The 22,533-nt window shown below is 39.1% G+C and overlaps 1 protein-coding gene across 1 annotated transcript in view; it reads right to left on the reverse strand.

Annotated features, from left to right (window-relative positions):
- ca16b (carbonic anhydrase XVI b) overlaps positions 1-22,533 on the reverse strand; it is a 113,368-nt gene that overhangs the window by 73,589 nt on the left and 17,246 nt on the right. Inside the window, exon 2 of the mRNA XM_062415420.1 lies at positions 10,612-10,716. Coding sequence (XP_062271404.1) covers positions 10,612-10,716 — 105 coding nt within the window. The remainder of the gene's footprint in view (positions 1-10,611; positions 10,717-22,533) is intronic.

Here is a 22,533-nt window from a genome sequence, read left to right on the forward strand (position 1 = left end):
ATGCTACTATAATTTTTCCTGGAAGTACTAGTAGAAGTGGTTGCCGTAACAGCAGTAGTTGTAGTGTGTAATATTTTCACATGCATATGGTCATATGCAAATCAACAAGAAGCATTTGCATATGTAAGGAAGGCAAAGCAAAACCATGATTTAAAAGGGATGGTTTTCAACTGACATTTATATTTGATCCTTTTTTTACTTTGAGTTGACTGATGAACTTCATCAAATAGATACTGTGTTAGTGTTTTATAAACAATGCATACAACTGAATTTTCCATTAAAGAAAAGTTACAAAAATGTTGGTGTATGCTGTCAATTGTACTTCTTAGAAAAAATAAAATCAGAATCGATTGCAGTAGATTGAAGTTATTGCAATCTGTGTATCTCCCCCTTCAGCCAAATCATCTTTCCGTTGTGCACTTTGACCTAAACTAAATAGACATGTATTTATTCACTCCAGCAGTGAAAACTATTTTATCGGCACAGCTAAACCTGTACATCTGCTGCTTATTCACACAGTATCACAGTCACAGTCCTTTGCTTGTATTTTTACAGCTTGAAAATTGGCTTGTGTGTATATATGGGTACATTTGTCAGTCAGTAGACACAGCAAGGAAAGAGGGTGGAAGAAATTAAAGCCGAGGGCAGCTGAGAGAGAAACAGAGCAGGTTTTTTAGCCCTGGGTACCCCAAAACCGCAAATTAGGCCACAAATCACAGGATAGCACAACACCACTTCCCTAAATGAGTGTAGAAGCTGAGCACAGCAAGCAGCCATTTTAAATCCAGCCCTAACCCAGTCTGTGTCTCACCCTCCCCACTGCCCTTATAGCATCCACATGAAAACCCCTGATCAGAATCGAGATGCGGCCAGCATTAGGAAAGATAGATGAGGAGGAAAATTAAAGAATAGAAGAGAGGAGGGAGCTCACATAAAGGAACAGAAAATTGATTCCAGAATAGAGTGAATGCTGGTATGTTAAATTGTTGAACAAACCCAAATTACCTTCCCCTGACTTTTTGTCATACTTTTACTACTCTTTCCTCAAATGGACACATTCACTAAGAAATCCAGCTTATTGTAAGTGACAACTAAATGAAATGACGTTGCTGATGTTCCCAAAGCTGCTAATGGCTGAAATAGCGCAGGTGTGTGCACAGATAAAAGTATTCCTTTGACCTCTGGCTTCAAAAAATACAAATTCCCACTGCTGCTCGTGGCTGCAATTGTTGTTGTTGGGGACAAGAAAGTATTGGCTGTATTTATATGTCAGAAAACTGGACAGGGCACACTCAAAATATAAAAAAAAAAATTAGGAATATTTTAGTGCAAGTCAATACCCTGTCCCTGTTACAAATCCACTCTGCTGTAGTACTCTAGACCTCCGTTTCATTTTCAGCTTTCAGCTTTGAAAAAACTGAACATTTTCACTGAAAATCAGTGAGGATGTTTGCATATAGCACAAAAGGTTTAGACTATCACACATTTTAGATTGCAAAGAACAGCTTCTACCCCAATAATTTCAGGATATATCTGCATTATTTATTACCCCTTGCAGGTATATGAGCTCCCACTTAAATGAGTCATGAGACTCTACAAGACAAAGGATGACAGGCCAGAGTGATCTTCCTTCTACTTATGTTTTAATTATAAGACTATGAAGCTGGTTCATCCTAAATTGAGCTTGCAAAGAGATAATGATGCATGTTGTTATTTATAGTGGAAATACATGGACTATATTCACTTTAAGCTATACAATAATAATTTGGTAATCCAAATTCTTGACCCTGTATTTACCAAAATATAGAAATGTATTTTGATTAGACAGTCTTTATTTTTAAATCAAACCATGCAAGCCAGCCCACAAAGTAACACAGAACAGAGACCTGAACCACTCTGAGCTATTGCTCCCTCTAAGCTTAGCTCACCCTCTTAGTAGCCATTACTCTTCTATGTCGCAGTTGTTCTGCAAGCTAAGCAGGGACAACAATGACTACATGTTTACACAGCAAGGGTCCTTATAATTCAGAATCCAGACAGGAATCAATAGTTAGCAGTGTAATTCAGTGAACTAGAGATAGTAGTGCAGAGTAAACGATCTAACAAGCCAAGGAATGTCAGTGATCTAGGAGTGATGCAATACTTAATACCATCAATTGCTTCTGTACAGTAACAATTCAGTTGCTTATGCTTAAATAACTTGCAGGATTTGAACATATAACCATCAGTCAAAAATTGTTTTATGAATCAAGCAAAGCATTGCACATCTTACAGCACTCTGCCATTGTGCCACTATTAAGGCCTCGCCCCCTACAGTTAACTCCTCACCTCTGAGGGGATATGTACTCATTACAAAGTCATCATGATTATGAGTTTAAAAATTTGCTGAGCTGCTAGCTAACTCATTCCAGCTCATCACCATAACCACATTAGAGGGGAAAACCTGTGGGCTGGCAATCTCGCACTTCCTCAATATTGCAATCCCAGCAGGCCGAGCATGTCCACATCCATTAGTTTGGAACTGAGCCACCAACTAGGCCTAATATCCTGCCACAAGGCACAGCAACGTGACACCTGACACCCGAAATGAAATTAATTAGGGGTACACAACAAACCTGTCTGCCCAACACATCAGTCTGGGCTAAACAGGGAAACCAGAAAATTTGGCTGAATTTATCATAGTTACTGTGCACTTGGCCCTGACCCAAAACACTGTTCTCTGGACATGCCAGTTTGACAATACTAACAATCAACTCCAACAAAAACTCACTGATACAGTTTTAGCTCAGGGCTTGGGATTCCCTAATTTATTTCCATCCTTAATATATTTACCTCATCTAGAGAAAGGAAACAGATTGTCAGAGGCAGTGGGAAGTAAGATGATTTGGAGCTCAATTCTGCTAAATTGGTTGCTGCCAGCGTGATACATCACGGAGAATTAAGATGCCTTTCCCCAAGCACTGAACTTCGGCAGCCATATTGGCACATCTGTCAAGGGCCCACCCCTGACAGAGACAAATGGACCAATTCGGGCAGACGAAGGCTGATCCAAACTGCTAGCAATAACCAAGATGAATAATGAGTCAGCTTGGGCCCCAGCAAAATTCATTTTTAATAATTAGTGTTCCTGCACCTCTCATTTTCTCAGAAAATGAGTGCAGGTACAACTACAGGTTGATACGACACATCAGCAAGTCTGGAGGAATATAGATGATGTTGTATTAAGCTTCCATCATCGCAGGGAATGGCTGTGACTATAAATGCATGGTGTAAGACAGATGAATCTCCTCCACTCTCTCTGGAGGAGGAAATCAATCAAGTCCAGAAAGCACCGTGGCTATGGGAAGGAGTAGGGAATGTTACAGGATGAGCACAACAAAGTTCAAAAGGTCTTCAGGTTTTCACACGGTTGTAAATAAACACAGTTCCTGTAGTCAAACTAAAGAAAAAAGGTGAAAGAACACTAAAAATGCAGCATATGCCAGGGTCTCATTTGATGCATATAGCACATATGCTCCATGCATAGAGTAATCAAGGTACACTAGCTTGGATATTGATCAGGGGACTGGAGGGAGCCAATATGTGCTGCTTTCTTTGCTTTCTTGGAGAGTAAATACATGTCAGTACTGCAAAATAGAACAGCTGGCACATGCCAACTCACAATGGCATTTGTTAAGACGCTGCCAGTGTGTGGGATTACATTGAGAACAATGGTTGCAGGTGTTCTGACGCTCGTCATAACCGGCCCGTGTGTGCTGCTGTTTAGTCGTGGAGAAGAGTTTCTTTAAGTTCCTTGTAGGAGAAAATCTGAATTCACAATTTATACTTTCTGCATTTTGGAAGCCTCGAGAGTCCACCTGCCACAATCTGCCCATGTGCCCACACCAACAAACATGTGTGAACACGTCCATGTATGCAAACACCCAATATAGTGTAAACAGAGACAGCTGTCTTGTTTCTATGTGGCCCTTATGGGATAGTTGAGGACTAGCTAAATGTAGCAGCAATGGCATTAAACCTAACAGGCTTCCAAACTGTGCCTTCAAAACAGGATACAGACAATATCTTGAAGCCATAAGAAAAATATATTTGTTTGTTAGGAATTTGCTGTTGATATGGTTGAGAATGACACATTAGGCAACAACAACATCTAAAGTCCCTTACGGGGATACGCTAAATCTAAGTAAATAAAATGAAACAAACATAATCCCCCCATGGGTATAGATAGAACAGAAGAGGGAAACTTATTACTTAAAGGCTTAAATAGACAGAGTCTAGCAGGTGGAGGCTAGGGAGATAGAGGCAAAGCTTTGCCAACCAGCAGATTGACTGCAGCCGTTAGTGAAGCAAGAATCAATGCAAGGTTGGTCATTTGAATAGGTTGCAATTTTAGAATGGATTGTGGTCGGTGTGCATAGCGATCAGACGGCAGATAAAAACATGTGACTACAGTGCCCTCCCTCAACTAACATCATTACTCTGTTCAAAAGGACCTGTTTTTATTTGGGACGACATATAAAAAATATCACATTAGAGGCTCTAGATTGATATCAATGTCAGTTGCTTCATTTGGAAAAATCACATGACAAATTGTGTAGTTGATGTTAATGTTAAAGCGAGGTAATGATGAGTAAAACTGAACTGTTACTTTCAGCATGCCATTCTAAATCATTCAGACATTATTTTGTGGATCAGGTCTTATCTGTTTGACGGCACCTGGAAGTTCCTTGATGCTCTCCCTATCATGGTATTCATATATCTTATCAATGTATCTGTAATTTTGCCATTCTGGTTTCCATGCTGTCATTTTGCTATCTTAGTCTATTCTGTATACAAAATATTTATTGCATGTTTGTCCATCTTGGAACAGATTTTCTTTCCCCTGTTAGAGGTTTTTTCAGGGGGGGTTCCCTTATTATTTGAAGGTCTAAGAATGGAGGATATTATACTGCTGTACAGATTGTAAAGCCCCCCTGAGGCAAATTTGTGATTTGTGATATTGGGCTGAACAAATAAAAATCGACTCAACACGACTATTCTGGCAGAAATCAGATTAAGCATTTGCTTTGTTGTATCAATTTAGACAACCGGATTCTTGATGTAATCCCATGATAGCTTTAATATCCATTATGTGGTTGTCTCAGAATGATCAAGAGCAAAACATTATTATCACATTATTTACAATAAAAAATAGATTTAATCAAAACTGATAAACATTTTACATTAAATGACTGTTGCTAAGAAGAGCTGTTGAGCTGATGACTGCTAAGTGGAAACCCAAGAAATAAACAAATTAGCAGAAGCATGGCGATAACTCTGCTGCTCTTATAAAACATTTCGCTTTAACACAAACTCAAAAGGAAAACATACTTTAGGCTGGCTATCTTCATCCATGAGGAGTATTTCTCTGGATCCCGGTATAGAATGCATCATAGTTTACACTTCATACATACCCCCTGTACGGCCATATAGTCAGGGAGCTTTGCTTTAAAGTCAAGTGCTTCTCATACATGGATGTCTACCGAGAGCAATCCTCCTCTCGATTCATTACCTCCAGGAGGCAGAGCTCCTTCTGTCGGGCACCATGACAACATGGCATTGCTCTTTTCCCTCCAGCCTTTGTAGGGGGGCCACAAGAGACAAAGTGTACTGCCTTCAAAAGCACCAAGCCAATTTAAGGTTATATGAATCATAGGGTTTAACATGTCAAACCCGGCTAACCAATCTGAGAGGCACAGCCACATTTTGATATTAACTCAGAAACTCTGATCTGAAATCATGAGGTCATAACAATAAAGATTCATGTTAATAACATTAATTGTACAACTGCAAAATTATTTCTGCTTGACAAGTTAATCATAAAAGCTGAGAATACCTTATGATAAAAAGGCATTTTCAGCTCCAGATTTTAACCAAAAAATGAAGAGAAAAGAGTTAAAGCAGTGAAAACATACATTAAGAAGCTAAAGGAAGTGTGTGCAACAGTAGAAAGGAGGGTTAATTCAAAGGCGAAACGAACAGCACCGGCAATCAAGAACAGTGAGTTACCCAATATTGTTTTGTATCCTCTAAAGTACTAATTAAGTTGGATCAACATAGCAATTGATTGAAAATGACACTTCATTCACTTCATTATGTGAGACATGAGTGGAAAGATTGCTAATGATCACGGGCAACCTCAGTGAAGTGGAATAAAACAGTCAGGCTGAGGGGAAATATAATCCACAAGTATCACACAATAACAGGCTCTCGCAGTGGCTGCAACAGCTCGTCAAAGTGGCTTCAATCCAAACATCCATGACTGCTGCTCTACAAACAGACAGCAGGAGCTTTATGTATATGAAGGGCTGTGCTCTGAGTAATTTATAAAAATGATGAGGTGCTTTAATTAATTGCTATTTTAATCATTTGTGGAAGTTAGGCTACCATATCATCTGAACAACTGGGCTACATAATTGTGTCATTATGCTCTTTATAACATTTTTTTTTTTTTGCCAAAATCATAAATGCTTACTATTCATGAGCACAGAAAGAACAAATATATCACTAGGCATATTTGCTTCATATCAGTCTGGAATGACATGCAAGTTGATTCAGGGACCTGACAAAATCTCATTATAGTGAAAATGAATATTCTATATTACCTCTTGCCGATGATTATTTCTTTGCTTTTGTTTCTTCTTTTTTTTAATCATTCTACACACTGTCAGAGGGGATCAAGGGTAATGCTACAGCAAATGCAAATTAATGTACCCCAACTGTTGTGCTGCAATTAAAGTAGAACAATAAATCAATTAGAGTGTCAAAAGCAAACTACTGCCTATATTGGCCAAAACATAAAACTACGGATAAAAAAGGAAGCCAAAGAAACTAACAGAGAAGATGTGAAAACCTGCAGAGATATAAAAAGGGGGAAAATGATGCATAGCCCTGTTCCTGTGGGAGTCATGGCGAGTATGATATCATCCCTCTTATGAAAAATGCCTCCACGCACACACACGCAGCACGCCTTAAATAACTTTTAATCAAATTTCAGGGTGTGGGTTTCGAGGCTACTTACATTGAAGGTTCATAACCAAAGCACACAGGAAGGTGACATGTCTCGGAATGATAAGAGCTCTCATTGCAATGGCTGCCTCGTTCTTCAAAGCGTTGGGATAACGTGTAAAATGTAAGGTCTGAGCACATTCTCTTATCATGAAATATATGGAATGTTATTTGACACTGATAGCATTAATATCATTATGTAATGTGAAAAAATAAAAACATTAAGTCGTATATCAATTAGCAATGTATGGATAAAATCTTAATGCAATAAATATAAACTTCCCATCATTATTTCAACATACAGTTTACATTTAAGCTTATACAAGTCAAACTTCTGACCAAAACAGTTACTTAAAAATAAAAGTAAGAATTTAAAAGACTTCTTCATTGTTTCTAAATCTATTTCATTTGCTATTGCTCCAGTTTATGAGACTAATATTGTTCTACATTCTTCAAACAGCTGTCATTCAGAGACGTCTGTAGAAACAACAGGTCCTCTGCTCCTCTATATGTAGCTAGCTCACAGAGCTGAGGTCGGTCTTGCAACAGCACCTTCCAGCTTCAGGCTAACCCAACTGTGTGCATTTCCTTTACACTCACTTGCACAGAGCAAATGCCCTTAATAACCATTTAGCTGCTAAGGCACGCTTGTCTGTCCTCCATTCACGGCCTTAGCCACTAATTACCTTTCCAAAGCAATGGACATTGCTGTGTTCCCTCAATGCTTCCCTTTTTCTCAGTACAATCAGCCAGCTGCCTCGACTGGTAGGAATAAGTGCTCTGTACGAGCCTGAATTGAATGTTCAGAACCAACTCGTGTCACCAGCTTCTTAGCAAAACCCGACCCTAACCAGATGTTTGTCCATTTTTGATCCATCGTCCCCGTACAAAATGTTTCGAAAACATTAAGAGATTCAATCATCCCCCAATTAGCAGCTTGCATCTTGCTAAGCATGCACACAAATGCACGTGTGTTTAAACAAAGCAGAACACCCTTCCAAAATGGTTACAAAATATAGGTATTAAAGGTCTGCCACTCAGACTGTTTACATAGAGATAAAACATTGTGTCGCGTAGAAAACATATGGTCCTGAATGTCTAATGCCTTCATTACAAATGAGGCAGGACTTGATGCGACTCTTCAGACAAGATCAAGTCCTGAGGGATTAGTTTTTGTCTCTTCAAGCAATGCGACGGATATGGTGATTTGAAAAAAGACCAATGATCTGCACATGACAGCAGCTGCAATACAAAGTGCCTGATAAAGATGGATAGGAATACAATGCTGCTACAACAATACAGGATTTCCTGCACAGAGGCAGACAGGAGGCAGGCCACCTCCACCGCTGCTAACTTCAGACAAGATTAACACAATTTTACGACATAAAACATTAACTTTTAGAGAGGAGACGCACGGTTTCACATAGTTATTGTCATGCCATGTCTAATGAGTTTCACTGTTGTTTAGGCTGTCATCTACTACCTCAGCTAAACGTTGCACTACATGGGGTTCTAACCCATTTTGAGTGATTGGATGGATATTAAAAAATCCTCAGGCTTAGTGTCGCTATTTTTACTTTGATCAAAACACAAAATCTAATAATGTGGGTGTCAGTCACCTCACTGATATTCCTGATAGAAGTCTAAACAAAAAGAATATGATGTTGCTATAATCACAAATCTCTTCTAATCAAAGAGCCCACAAGTCAAAGCTGTTTAAAAGATAAAATCAGATAAGTTACATTTTAGGGAGATCAATATAATGTGATTATAGTAGACTATTTTGAAGGTTTCAGTTCTTTGAGGCATCCAGAAATCAAGTGATTAGGATTCTCCTTAATGTGCTCCACACACCTTGTAGATAGTGCTTGGATAGTCAAAGCAGAGATGCTTTCACTCCCTCTGCTAGACAACTGGTGGAGACGAAAACCAGTATCAGAAGTGACATGAATACCAAACAAACATAAGCCAAAAGTGAGCACAGTTCTTTTTTTCCTTTCTTTTTTTACTATTATATGCACCATTTTCTTGTCAAAAACCATGGGATTCTGAGCTCGCAAGCAAACATCGAGGCAAAATATTCCCTCAGTGTAATCATTTTTAGAGATTGTGATCCTCTCCGAGAGAGGATGGACTAAGTTAGTTATTTGCTAGATGGTGTTTTAGGACCTTGGAACCTGTAAATACATTTTACTGGCTGTTTCTGGGTCCTTCCAGTGAGATGCCCTTGATCAAAGCACATAACCCTTATTTCCCACCGGAGCTGCTCAATGGCCGGCGGAGGGCTGTGTTTGCACTGGGGTCTCAGGTGTATAGCTGAATATGAGGCACTGCTCTTAAAGAACATATGTGCTTATCAGAACGGTTCCCTGGCAAAAAAAACTATGTATGTATGTTCATACAGACAAGGGAGAGGATGTTTTATAAGTGCATATATACTACACTGTTAGTATCACTGCAGGATGTTAGAGATGTATGTTTAAAGTTAAAAACATGAATTGCTGTGTTGAAATGCCAAATATATTACCACTGTGACTCACCATATTAAAATATTTTCATATCCATGTTTTGCTAAATTTGTTTTTTTTTCTTTGACTTAAATAAACAACTTTCTAAAGCTTATAACTCAGCTGCAGCAAGACTTCACTGCAACAAAATTTAAGCATCAATTGGCCACTCTCAAATGGAAAACACATCCAAATACACATATGCAAGCACGTACTTCTCTGAGAAAATTAACATGCAGGTGCCTGTAATTAATCATCCATTAGAGCTCACATCTGAGTTTTCACTTTTGGGCTGCTGTATCTGTCCATCGTTCCAATTTGTTAAGACAGGTGGCTGAGAAATTAGAGGAAAAGACCAGCAGAAATTCCTAGAAGCACTTAGCTGGGCATTGACAGTATGCATATTAACAACATTGGGGGAAGGAATTAAACAGCCCAATCTAGCTAGGTTTTTCACATTGAAACCTACTGTTTGTGTAATACGATATATTTAAGTTCAAATGAAAGTAAGTCTGCTGAAAACACCCGAAGACTGCACAGCTAAGTGTTACATAAATTCTTATCTTCTTTTGTGCCGTGTGTCTGATTTACATATTTGAAACTACCTGTTGTTGAAGAAGAGAAGGTTTCACTGCTAAATGTGAGGTCTTTATTAGATTATATACACATGAATTGATCCTTTAACAGTCCAGTCCACACAATTTACACACAAGAAATATTCTATTGAGTTGACTCAACCGTGGTTAATCATAACTGGCTTTAAGATAATCTGAATATAGACTCACGTTGCTGTATATCAGTGTTTTTCTTTCTACAGTGCATTACTCTAATTGCAGTTATTAAGTGCAATGAAAACATCTAGTGCAGGTATATTATTATATGAATACTAAATGATTAATGCAGCAGTGTGGCTGTACAGCATGAGGGGTTACTGGCAAAATGTCACTAAAACAGGAAAATAACAGGACAGACAGAGCAGAGGTAAGCAAGTCAAAGAAATGTGTTTGAAAATCTCCTCCTACTGAGGGCTCTGGTCAGCGCACAAATAAGAACTCACCTGAATAGGACCAGTAAGGGTCACCAGCTGCCCTCCTCTCCCTCATTGCACCCGTGATCCCATAATGCCTGGCTCCAGCGTGGAGAGGTTGGCCACTTGATGCAACTGTGGGAAGATGAAACACAGAATTAGAAAATGTTCAGCATGGGGGAAAGAAAGGACGGGTTGCAGAGGGTCTTTCTTTTTCAGCAACATGACATGACAAATATCACCGCAATGATGAACTTCTAGTATCACTGAAGTCAACTCACAGTAAAATACTGATAGAATATTTGTTCGTTGTGCAGATAATCCCTGATGGGTAGTAGCAGAAAGTAATTACCCTGTTTAAAAAAAAAAAAAGGATTTTACCTATAATACTTTCCTACATATTCTAAAACAAAAACATCAGCAGTATTAACAGCAGGGCCACACCTCAGTTGATTTTCAATAAAACATTAATATCAGACTTTTCCTTAAATAGAAAAATCTCCTGGTCTCAGGTAATCTGTCTAAAAACAGTTGAACATGTCCCAGCATGTAAACTCCATGTTACATTAGTCTATTTTGGGCTGGACTGACTCACCATCCGTCTCATATTGAGCAGACCTGGGACGGTCAGATGTAGACTGCGTTCAGGCCGCCATCTGAGCCCTGCCTGTTGGTGTCATGATGACGGTGTGCGACATGTTGCCAGTAAATAAAACAGGTAAATTAATGTTTTAACAACCTAAAAACTGCAGCCGATGTGCTGTAACATCAGTCAAGTCTCTGCTGCAGTTCATATCATTAATTTTAATGTGTGTGTGTGTGTGTGTGTGTGTGTGTGTGTGTGTGTGTGTGTGTGTGTGTGTGTGTGTGTGTGTGTGTGTGTGTGTGTGTGTGTGTGTGTGTGTGAGAAAACAGTCAAGTTTTCGATCTGCGGCCGATCAGTCGCTGCATCTCTAATTTTGTGGAATTGTCCAATACGAATGTTCTCTTTGGTTGGTGCATTTAAATATCACACTTAGATAAATGCTATTTTAAAGCTATTGATGATTGAAACTGTAGATTACAACTAAAGTGATTTAAGATGAACATTAAGTCAAGGTACCTTAAATCTTAAAAAGTGCAGTTTTTGCAGTTACTCCCAGCACGGACTGTAAACCCACAGAGGTGATAGAGATTGAAACAGATTTTAACAGGGATAATGTTTGCCCAGTATCCCGCCTCGCAAGTCAACAGTTTCCTAAACTTCTGAGCCTATGCGAACTAAACCACCGAAGACAGAAGCAACACAAACAGCAGTGACTATGTGCACCAAATAAAATCCCTTGCTTTCAGCACCAGGTGTCCCATTTGACACAAAGCCTTAATGGGTGGTAATGATCATCACCATCAGGGATATACAGGAAACAAGAAGAGCCCTTCCTACAGGCCCTATTATGCTTCCTGCTCTCTTACAGTTACTATCAATCAAATCCTTTACAGCAGCAGCTGGTGTGGCAAAAAAAAGAAAAAAAAAGTAAATGGACTGGCCGGTCAATATGTTTGTAATATATGTATGGATGTAATAATATCACAACAGCTTGCCTGCTAAGCTCCTGTGTGAAAACTGCTTTTAGTAAAATGCAGACAGCCCATATTTCCAAGAGCGTAAACAATCACACCCATGTCTTCTCGGCACAAATTTTACTTCTGAGGGCAAATTGCCTAAAAGAAATCAAACATTGTCAACAGAATTACACCGAATGCTAGGGGCACAAATTGTCCTTAGGCCAGACACTCCCCAGAGCCTATTAAGTCCCAGGCATGCAATAATCAAACTCGGTGGGGAAAACATGCTCCACAACGGATGCAGCCTGTGCCAGTGGAGAAGAAAATGTCGAGCTGAAGTCATTGTCAATCAGGTGCACATGCAAAACAAGAGTGTTTTATGTTGCTTTAAGCACTCAAAACCAACAGTGGCATTCAAAAAGCTGGAGATGCTAATATGGGTTCCCCGTTGCTAGAAGGATGCAAACAATTGGGCAAGCAGAATGTTTCGGTGTAAAGAAAATGGCAGGAAAAATTAAAACAAAACCAGAGATGACAATATGCCAGACCCAGAATGGAAGCAGAAATTACTGTGCTGTAATACACTTTTTATATCCGCTTTTTTTTAATACTCTCTTGGATAATCCATGTTGTACAACTGGTAAACTAGGGCAGCAACTAATGATTAATGACTAATGATTTCATTATTCATTGATCTATCAATTATTTTCCCAAGTAACTGAAAAAAATAATATTTGTGTGGTTCGCAAAATTGCATTACATTTTGAAAAATGTCCATCCCAGTGCCCATGGTTACGTTTTGTCCAACAAACAGTCCAAAAGATAATCAGTTTATTATCATTAAGGAGTATGAATACCAGAACATATGCACAGGGGGAAGCTGGAACTGGTGAATATTTTGAGTGATTTTTTCTTTTTTTTGCAGAAATCTTCTTAAATGATTACTCAATGGCTAAAATCGTTGCCGGCTGATTTTCTGTCAATCAACTAATTGATTTGTTGCAGCTAGGTTACATCTCTCCCAATGAAAACACTCAAACACAATGAGCACAATGAACAATTTTGACCAATTCTGATCTGATGCTCCTTTTATCAACACATGGCAAGATCAAATTTACATAAGCATACCATTGGAGGCATTTGCGGAAACATCTGATGCTTTCGACAACTGCATTTTAGGATTGGTATACATGGGTTATAAACAAATGTAGGATTATCTATCAAACAATACAACCACAGGTTATGCTTGTTTCATGAATTTTACCACAGTTTTTAAATCTCAATTTACAGGACAAGCTTGACTGGATTGCCCTTTGTGAATGTTTCATGAATGTTTGTATGCACATCTAACCCTGCATCATGAAACTGTTACCATGACAACCACTGTATATCACAGGTTTTAGGAGTCTCATGAGGTTCAAACTAAAAGTCTAATTCCGGGGTTCCATCCCATTTTAAACCGCCGATTGACAAGAAGTTACACACACACACACACACACACACACACACACACACACACACACACACACACACACACACACACACACACACACACACACACACACACACACACACACACACACACACACACACACACACACACACACACACACACACACACACACACACACACACACCTCCAGCCACTTAAGACAAACTCAGCTCTTACTAATAGTTGCATCATTACTGGGGATTAATTAAACTAAGCACTACATTAAGTCTTTCCTTGCAGTTGAATTCAGCGCATTACCATCTCCGAAAATGGTATCCGCTATGGTATGAGCCACTTACACATTGTTGTCCAGATTTAATTATTGTTTGGGGTGGAGGTCACAGAGGTTACATGGGTAACCTTATAAATGGCTGCTTTGTTATATATCAGATCAGTTCATAATGGACAGACACAGGTTAAAATAATGTGTGAAACAGACAGGGAGGGAGTCTCTGTGGCACAGACTTGGAGCATATTTGAAGGCAGGTTGTGAAACAGGAGGGCTGCACTGTCTTTGATCAGAGAGCATAGGAGACAGCACCATGTCAACAGTTTACACTCATCCATGTCAGCCGTCCCCTGTGGGCAAAGGATTAAAGCCACAGCATCTCTGATAGAGTAGAGCAGACAACACAGACGGTGTTGAGCCTGAAGGAGACTGAGGAGAGCTGCGCTGCACTCAAATAGCATTCATACATCCTAAATCTAGAAAACACCAGTGAATTAAAATCATCAAGGTTAACTACTAGTTTAAATGAGTCATTATATACAGAGTCTGGCCTAAAAGGTATTTTTACATTCACACTTGTGACTCTTTACCTGATTTTTTTTTTTTTTTTTTTTTTTTAGGAAACTCGGAGGAAATTAAAGACAAAACCCTAACAGAACAACGGCTTCAGCAATGTCTAGACATACGAAATGATTTTCCTTTTTCATTGCCCTAAAGGGCAGTTAAATCATCTACACCACCATTAAGCCCTGCTATTTGTTCCATAATATCACACTCAACAACAAGCCAAGAACCCCTGAGAGCCCTTGAAAAACAGCAGCCTAACAACAACCACAGGAGCGTTTAACTCGCATTAGTCATTGGGGGCTGGAGTTAAAACATCAAGCTCATCTCCAGCAGTAGCATCAGGTATGTGAAGGACAGTCTGGGTGGTACGTCCATTAGACGTCAAGATTATTTGGGGATGGATTAAACTATGAAATGCATTCTGAATTACAAGGTCCATGTAGTGTGGTTAAACAGAGAGTGGAGGCAGAGTGATGGTGAGGAGGTACATTTACTTTCCATTAGCAAAATGCAATATGTATGTGTGTGCTTTCATTAAGTTATATTAAGCAGATAGCCTCAATTCTAATGCAGCACAATGCCTGCAAATTGTAGGAATGGTACTTTTCTGTTTTATAGGCTTGTAGGGTTTTTTCACAGATTGAACACTAATAACGGTCTTGATTCAGATCAATTGATCATATGTGGCAGAAAGGAGAAGAACAAGAACAAGAACTAAAAAAGGGACATGAGACAGTTTTTGTGTTTTGTTTTTCTTGTTTTGAATAGCTAGCAGAGCTGCATGTTTTAGGGAAACTTTTATGTCTGCTTGTGACTTTACCACCACCCTGAGGCTCCAGAAACAGTAACTCATTCTCTTTTACATAAATATATATATTTTTTTAATTAATAAAAATACATTTAAAAATGTTTAGTCTCATACACAAGGACTCAATGATTAATCAATTACTTGAACCCACCCCTTGTAACGGCATCTGACTTAAAAAATTAAGGCTGGTTATATTTCATATTTTTGTTCCTGTCAACAAATGTGAAAAGCCTACCAAAAAAAAAAAAAAACATGTTCTCCAAATACTTTCCAACTTCCCCTGTGTTTCTCAGCTCTAAGCCCATTTGTTCCTACTGTAGATGTTAATCTAAATCAGGCACAAACGCAAAGGCTGAGTAATTTCTCAGATTTCCTCTGGGCACTGTAGCAAACAGTTCTCAACAACAGGAATAAATAGTGCAACCATGTGGCTCACTGATATGTTTTTAATAGCTTTTGGACAACAATGGAGGTCTGTTGGTATATCTAGTTCTGGAAATTAATTGTTGGCTTTGGTCTTTTCATGGGATTTGTAGGCTATAAGCCTTGAGGTTGTAACCAAATCAAGGCTATGACCTCTTTAACCTTAATATCAGAATGACATGTGCCACTGAACAGCTGAAATAAGCTCAAATCTCCAATAGACAAACAATGCAGTACAGACTGAGCAGTTATTTCTTCACCTCAGAGTTGGTTTAAGTTGTTTAAAACTGCAGTGTGAGTTCATTAGCCAGCCTCATTTGTTACTGCTGAAGTTTGTTGCTCCGTTCCGCTAACGTTAGTCTCTGAGTGACAGCGTAGAAAGTTCACAATAAACTTCACGTTCGTCTCGCAAAGGTAATTATTTAGTCATTCAATTTAAAAACAAAATGCTTGCAACTGCTGCCATTTTTGAAGGACTCCAAGTTAACTCTATCACGAGCACACTGTAGACTGTGCGGGTGCTGAGCTGTCCTTGCGGTTGAGTTTTCTACAAAGGCGGCGGCCCTCGAGTTAGATATGCTGGGAAAACACTGAACATTAACTTCCCCAAAGACTATGCACTATATCCAACAAGATGTTTTTTGTCTCATCACCTTCACATGCCTAACGAAGGTGGCGTGTCGAATTGTGATCAGTAAAGTGGAATCTTTGCCGGTACGTCAGTCAGTGTTGTTATCTTTTCACTTTCTCCCCCGGTGTTGGCCTGCTTTACATTCATACAGTTATATACACACGGGCACCTCAACAGAGAGGAAAGCTCACTCACTTCACCCATCCCCACTTTCTCGGCTAGTCCTTTAATTAGAAGGAGAGAGAAGGCATATCATTAAATTTACTAATTAGACAAACTACAGTCTAAACAACTTTTACATTATTCTGTCTGAATTCGTACTAAACAGAAGTGAGCTGTGTTTTTCACAGCCCTCCTGAGTGCGTAAAGGGCAGGCTCTTGATGCAAAATTGCTATGTATATGAGGAACAAATGTGCATTCTGAGGGAGACAGCTGCCGTCTGTGCAATCTCATCTGCAATGCATTGAGTCAACTGTCAAAGGAAAGGACATCTGCTCAGCTCTGTGTTTCACTAAAACGTACCTTTATGACAAACACACCGCATTTCCAGTGTACTCATTTCATTTTCGAGTCTATTCACACTCTGTAAGGCTTTTCATGGTTTCCCTCTATTACGAGACAAGTCACACATGTAAAACAAGGTCGGGATCCCTCTGTGAAGCAAAGGAGCAGGAGGAGAAAAAAGGGGGCGGTAAGGGGGGTGGGGGGGTAAGTTGAGCTTGATCTTGAGCGTGCATGTGTTTCCTATTCCTCGGGAAATGGGTGATGTGGCTTGATATCCCCGGAAGTGTTCCAGTCACACCAAGGACCTCGGGAAAACGAGAACTGCCAAGATCAGCCAAAGATATTGCACAGAGGGAGCTGAGCCTTGGGGCTAAAACATCAAGCTCAGAAATAATAAAACTACTCAAATCCCAATGCAGATATTTAGGCCTACACAGCTAAAAGCAAACAAGCAGTTTCAGCAAAGAGGACATCAGGACCCTTGGGCCAAAGAAATTTAGCCATATTACAGTAAAATTAAGCCCATTAGTTGAGTGTGAAAGTTGTTCTTTGATGAAAAATAAAACTAAAATAAAAATTCCAAAAATGTCCACCTTGCCTTAATCCTTTTTTTTCTTTTTGTCTGTGTGCATGTCAAGGCCTGCTGGCTTTTTGTTCATCATGGTAATTGACAGCAAGTGCCATGCGGGGTGCTGACATCCTAAAATATAACTTCATGGTGAGATATGGAGACAAGTAGAATTGGTAAAGTGACTGAAACTCACTGCTAACTTTTAAATAAATCTAAAAACGGTGTTAAAAAAAAATCCTTGTGGGTATTGTGTGCCTGACAGCCTTTGACCTCCTCTCGAACACAAAACATTTTTTGTTTGCGTTTCATTGAGGAACAAAGCGAGCAGAATGGGAGGAAGGGCAGAGAAGGCACACTCAACTTTCTCATTATACCACACTTGCTCTGCAGTCTATTCTCTAAACTTATCTGGTAAAAAGACGATAAGGCCATCTCATTATAATCAAATCCAAATGTGTCACAGACTCAACCCACTCACAGTTCAGAAGTGTGTATTCCCTGCAGTTTTTCTCCTCCTTATAAAAATGGTATATTGTGGAGGTATCATATTATCTGTGTTATTATACTACAAAAAGTCAGAGGTGATGAGGCCTGGGCAGTGCGACATGCCATGTGTTACAGTGTTCTTCAACCTTTTACTACAAGGAATAAGGGGGGAACACAGCACATCAAACGTCAGACTTTGATCGAGCATGTGGGCGAAAATGTCTAGATGAAAGTCCCCTGTGTATTCAGTCTTCCTTGAATAGAAAAAAGAAAGAAAAGGAGAAAAAAACACACATCCTGGCATTTATTCTCTATTCAGAAGAAGCCGGTTAAGAACTATTGTTCTATTGTCTGACCAAAACTGACCCTTTTATGAATTAAAACCACGCTACTTCCTGTGCACAACTCGTAGCCACTTCACTTCCATACAGGCTGAGTATACAGCGGACAGCTACTCCTCAAAAATTGTGAAATTACACAGTAAATCTACATGATGTCAATCTTCTGTCAAATGTGCTTCCAGGACAACGCTAGTACAGTGAATTAAGTGCATTAAATAGCTGGAGTGCTTCAGTGATTGAGTGCATCAGGGGCTCTGATGAAAACCATTAACAAGATTAAACAAATTCATGGCTGGTGACCTCTTTACTAGAACAGCTATGGCCTGTTCCTTTCACAGACTAAGATGAACAATACTCAAACACGTCTCTCCGTGTACAGTGGCAGGACTGTACAGGACAACTCTGCCAGTGTCAGGAAAATTTACAGTGGAAAGTGAGGTTTTCAATTTTCAATATGTGGCAATTGGATGGCTTAAGTGCCAAGAGCTTATGAGGTCATTCCTCAGGACGCGGTGTGCAGCGTTGCATGAATTGTCTAGTTATTGATTCTGAAATAAATTCAGCTGCCTCTGGTGGGTACATTACACTCCTCACACATTACTGCTGTTCATGAATGGTGATGGTTGATTACTGGTCATGTAAATGGCTCCATCTAACTCAACAGGTAGATAGAGCGTGACACTGATATTGCCAGGGCGTTGATTTGATCACAGCCAGGGACACCCGGACTGAAAATGTATGGTTTCGTAGCTATAGTGAGGTGATTTAGAGAAAAGCATCTACAAATCTGCATATTGTCGTCTATTTCAGGTTGTAACACACTACTATAATTCAGCTGAAAATACGCCTTGGAAGAAAACATCTGCTTAGTTCTGATGAAATATACCCAACCTGCAGATCACTGGCCAAATGACTCAATGGTAGCCATAAATATAATACCAGCGAGCTAGGACTTTGCATGCATCACTTCCAAGCAGGCTCTTCATGCCTGCCCGAGGCCATACAAGCAGTCAGACCTCCTCCCTTCCTCTTTAAATGCTCTTTGATGTTGGACTCTAATCAATACTTGAAGGCTGAATTTAGAAACGATAAATAAAACCATGAAGAGCAATGCAGTTGATACCTCTGTAACAGCCTCTTAAGTAGCCTCACTTGTTTTGTAATGTTCAATGTACTCAGTTCATTATTTCTTTAGAAGGACAAAGATATAAATACATACTTTGCTCCAGTAATGTGAGGTGTACACATTGTCAAAAACCTACATCGACAAAACCACAGTGGACTAACAAACCTTTTTATACTTTGTCACAATAGCTAAAAAATGGCAAAAATCACCATCGTCTGAGCTCCATGTGACAAAATACAATGCTTTAAAAACTGACAGCATGTCATGGGACTGTGCTCTGGGTCCACGCTTCCCTTGGATAATGTCTCCAATTACAGCTTATTTTTTAATTTAATGTCAATTTCATTTGGGCATTAAGTCAAGGTTTTTTTTCCCTGCAGGTCATAGTCATTACATGTCATTTTAAGGTCATTAGACGTCTGAAAATCTAAAAATGTAATTGCATGTTCAAGAAAATGAAATAATTTCTTTCTCACATCAAGGGATTGTTAGTCTCTGCTAGTTCCTCTCCTCCCCACTGTTTTCACAGCTAAAATTACAGTAACAGTATTAGCGTTTCCAACTGTGTGAACTGATTTGTTCTGAAAATAATCATGACATTTTCTAAAAGTAGTAAGAAACAACCTCATGTAATCACCAAAAGTGCATATTTAATGATAGAGTTTTCAGACACAATTTCCTCCACTAAACTAATAAAATCTATCCTTTTTTCCAAAACAAGAAAATGGTACACTCTAGGTAGATGATTATAGGTAGATTTTCTGTACCTGCTGTGATCCAACAATAAGTAAATAACGCTTCTGTTGATTAACCGTTAGAAGAATTGTGATGGAAGAAATCGAGTTGCGTGTCACAACGAGATGGCTGCTAATTAGCCAAAAAGGATTACAAGACTATTACAGTACCCATCATCTTTGCCAGCATACAACTCGTGACAAAATGAGGACATCTGCTCCGACCACAGCTCTTCCACATTCACATTCACTTGTTTGTTCTTGCTTTAAGACACTACAACTTGATCATTGTTGTCGAAACATTAAAGTGAATCTCTTTCTGGTCAAATGGCAATTGACCGAATCCGCACATGACCAGACAATTTCACATCAAAGTTATTGCAGCCACCTTGGCACATTGCCTACTTGTAGTTAAATTTGCAACAACATAAATCCAAGGCTAATAAACACGAGATCCAGAGCGCACAAGAGAAGGAGCAAACAAAAGCTGAAAAACAGCACTCAATTGAGCAGTGTTTGGCTGTGACTCAAGGTAATGATTCTAATCAGGCAGCAACAGCACAGCTGAGTGGTGAAGCCAGCGTGTAAGTGCATTTAGCTGCAGTCCTTATGGCCGATACATGCTGGTTAAAAAAAAAAAAAAAAACAATACACGATTGAAGTTGTTCTGAATTCAAAAGGAAAATGTTCTTTGTCTTGAGCCAACTCGATACATTTATTCCACAAGAAATGAGTGCCTTGATATCTATTTTCACCTCTTATGTGAGTCCTGAGGGCGATTTGGAAATAACAGCGATATTGTGGAGTGCGTTTGCGTGATTAACAGGTTTTTCAGCCTCTCGTTTGAAAACTTTCCCTCCTCTCAGCTCCGCACAAACTATTCCCTTCTTGTTCAAATGTTGAAGCTTCCGGTAACTGCCAGGCTTACAGCAAACATCAAATCGAAATCCAGGTTTCCACATATCCCTTCAGTCATCTGATCAGTTATCTTTTTTTCTACATGCTATAATTGTAATGCATGGTAATTATCAAATTTAAAATGTAATGTTTAGTTGATTTTAATCTTTCCTACCAAATTTGTACATGTATATGCTTGATTGAACTGAATGAATGAACAAAAAGAAAAAGATGAGCAACAGAAGTGGTTGTAACACAAATTTGAGTCACTGATATTTTCTTAATAACTTACTACATAACATGTATTTATTAAGTAGCCATATTGTTTATCTACTTTGGAGTTATTTTGTCTAATTTATAGAGGGAGCATGGAATTGCTTTACTTCAGCAGCAACAGTAAGGATTTTACAGCCATTTGCTGTAATCAGTTTTCTATATTTGATGCTAACAAACACAGCACACAGTATACACACTTAATATATAACATATTACAATAAGAAAATATTAGAATCTTTCTATTAGCAGGGCTAAACACAATTAACTCAAAGCAGCAAATATGGTTAACTTCACTTTCATTTTATCAAGAAGGCACTTTGATGTTACCAGTCATAAAACCTACTGAAACCATTTAACTGAACTAAATATTACAGCTACACAGGTCATCATCTTGACAACTGAGAGGCAGTTGAGGCAAAGCGGTTGCTAACTCCCACCGGCCTCACGCTGGCTGTTAAGTGCAGGGACAGATGATCTCTGGAATCCCTGAGTGATTAGTGGTTACCTGGGGATAGGTCCCCCCCCTGCTGTGGTAAACACTGGTGTTGTGAGGTTTAGATCAGCTGTGACAATAACATACAGCAGTTGTCACACCTTTAGTTCACAATAGTGTTTGGGAAATAAGGAGACAAGCAAGAATTAGTATGACAGTGCAGATAAAATTACCCAGGGATCAAACAGTATGTTTATATTCTTTTCATTTTTTAAACATTCTGCAAATTCAACTGTTGACTATGTTGTCGCACAAATCCTTTTCACTGTCTAATAAATATGAGTTGTCGTTGTTGAGGAAGCGTAAAACAATATCTTTCTGAAATATGAAAACGTCAAAGGAAAAGGCCGTGGTATTCAAATCCCTAGTTAATTAGGGTTCCAATAGCAGGAGGGTTTGAATGTTTGTATTGAGGAACAGGAGCATTTGCATTCCCCAGAGGGAAGCACGTCAACAGGATCGATAGGGTAGGCTGTTCTCCCTCCAAAAACTATCCAACTCAGCACATCTTCTCCCTTGGAATTCTCTGAAATTAACTAGCACCAAATCTTCACTGAGGCTGCCTTCGTCTTTTTTCTTCTTCTTCTTTTTTTTTTTTTTTACAATAGCGCAGATCCCTTTCACAGAATTTATTTGTCAAATCAAACAGTTAAACATCCAAAGGTAAGCTTTCAAATACAATATATTACACCTGCAAATCGCCAGCTCAAATGCTGTCTTTTTTTGTAACATGGTTAAATAACAATGACCCCTTTTCCGTTGTTGTTGTAGATGTTTTTCTAGAAATAGAGACGGCTCCCAGAGAGACAGTGGAAGTGTGTGGGAGAA

The sequence above is a fragment of the Scomber scombrus genome, chromosome 3, assembly GCF_963691925.1.
Source record: "Scomber scombrus chromosome 3, fScoSco1.1, whole genome shotgun sequence".
Classification (NCBI taxonomy): Eukaryota; Metazoa; Chordata; class Actinopteri; order Scombriformes; family Scombridae; genus Scomber; species Scomber scombrus.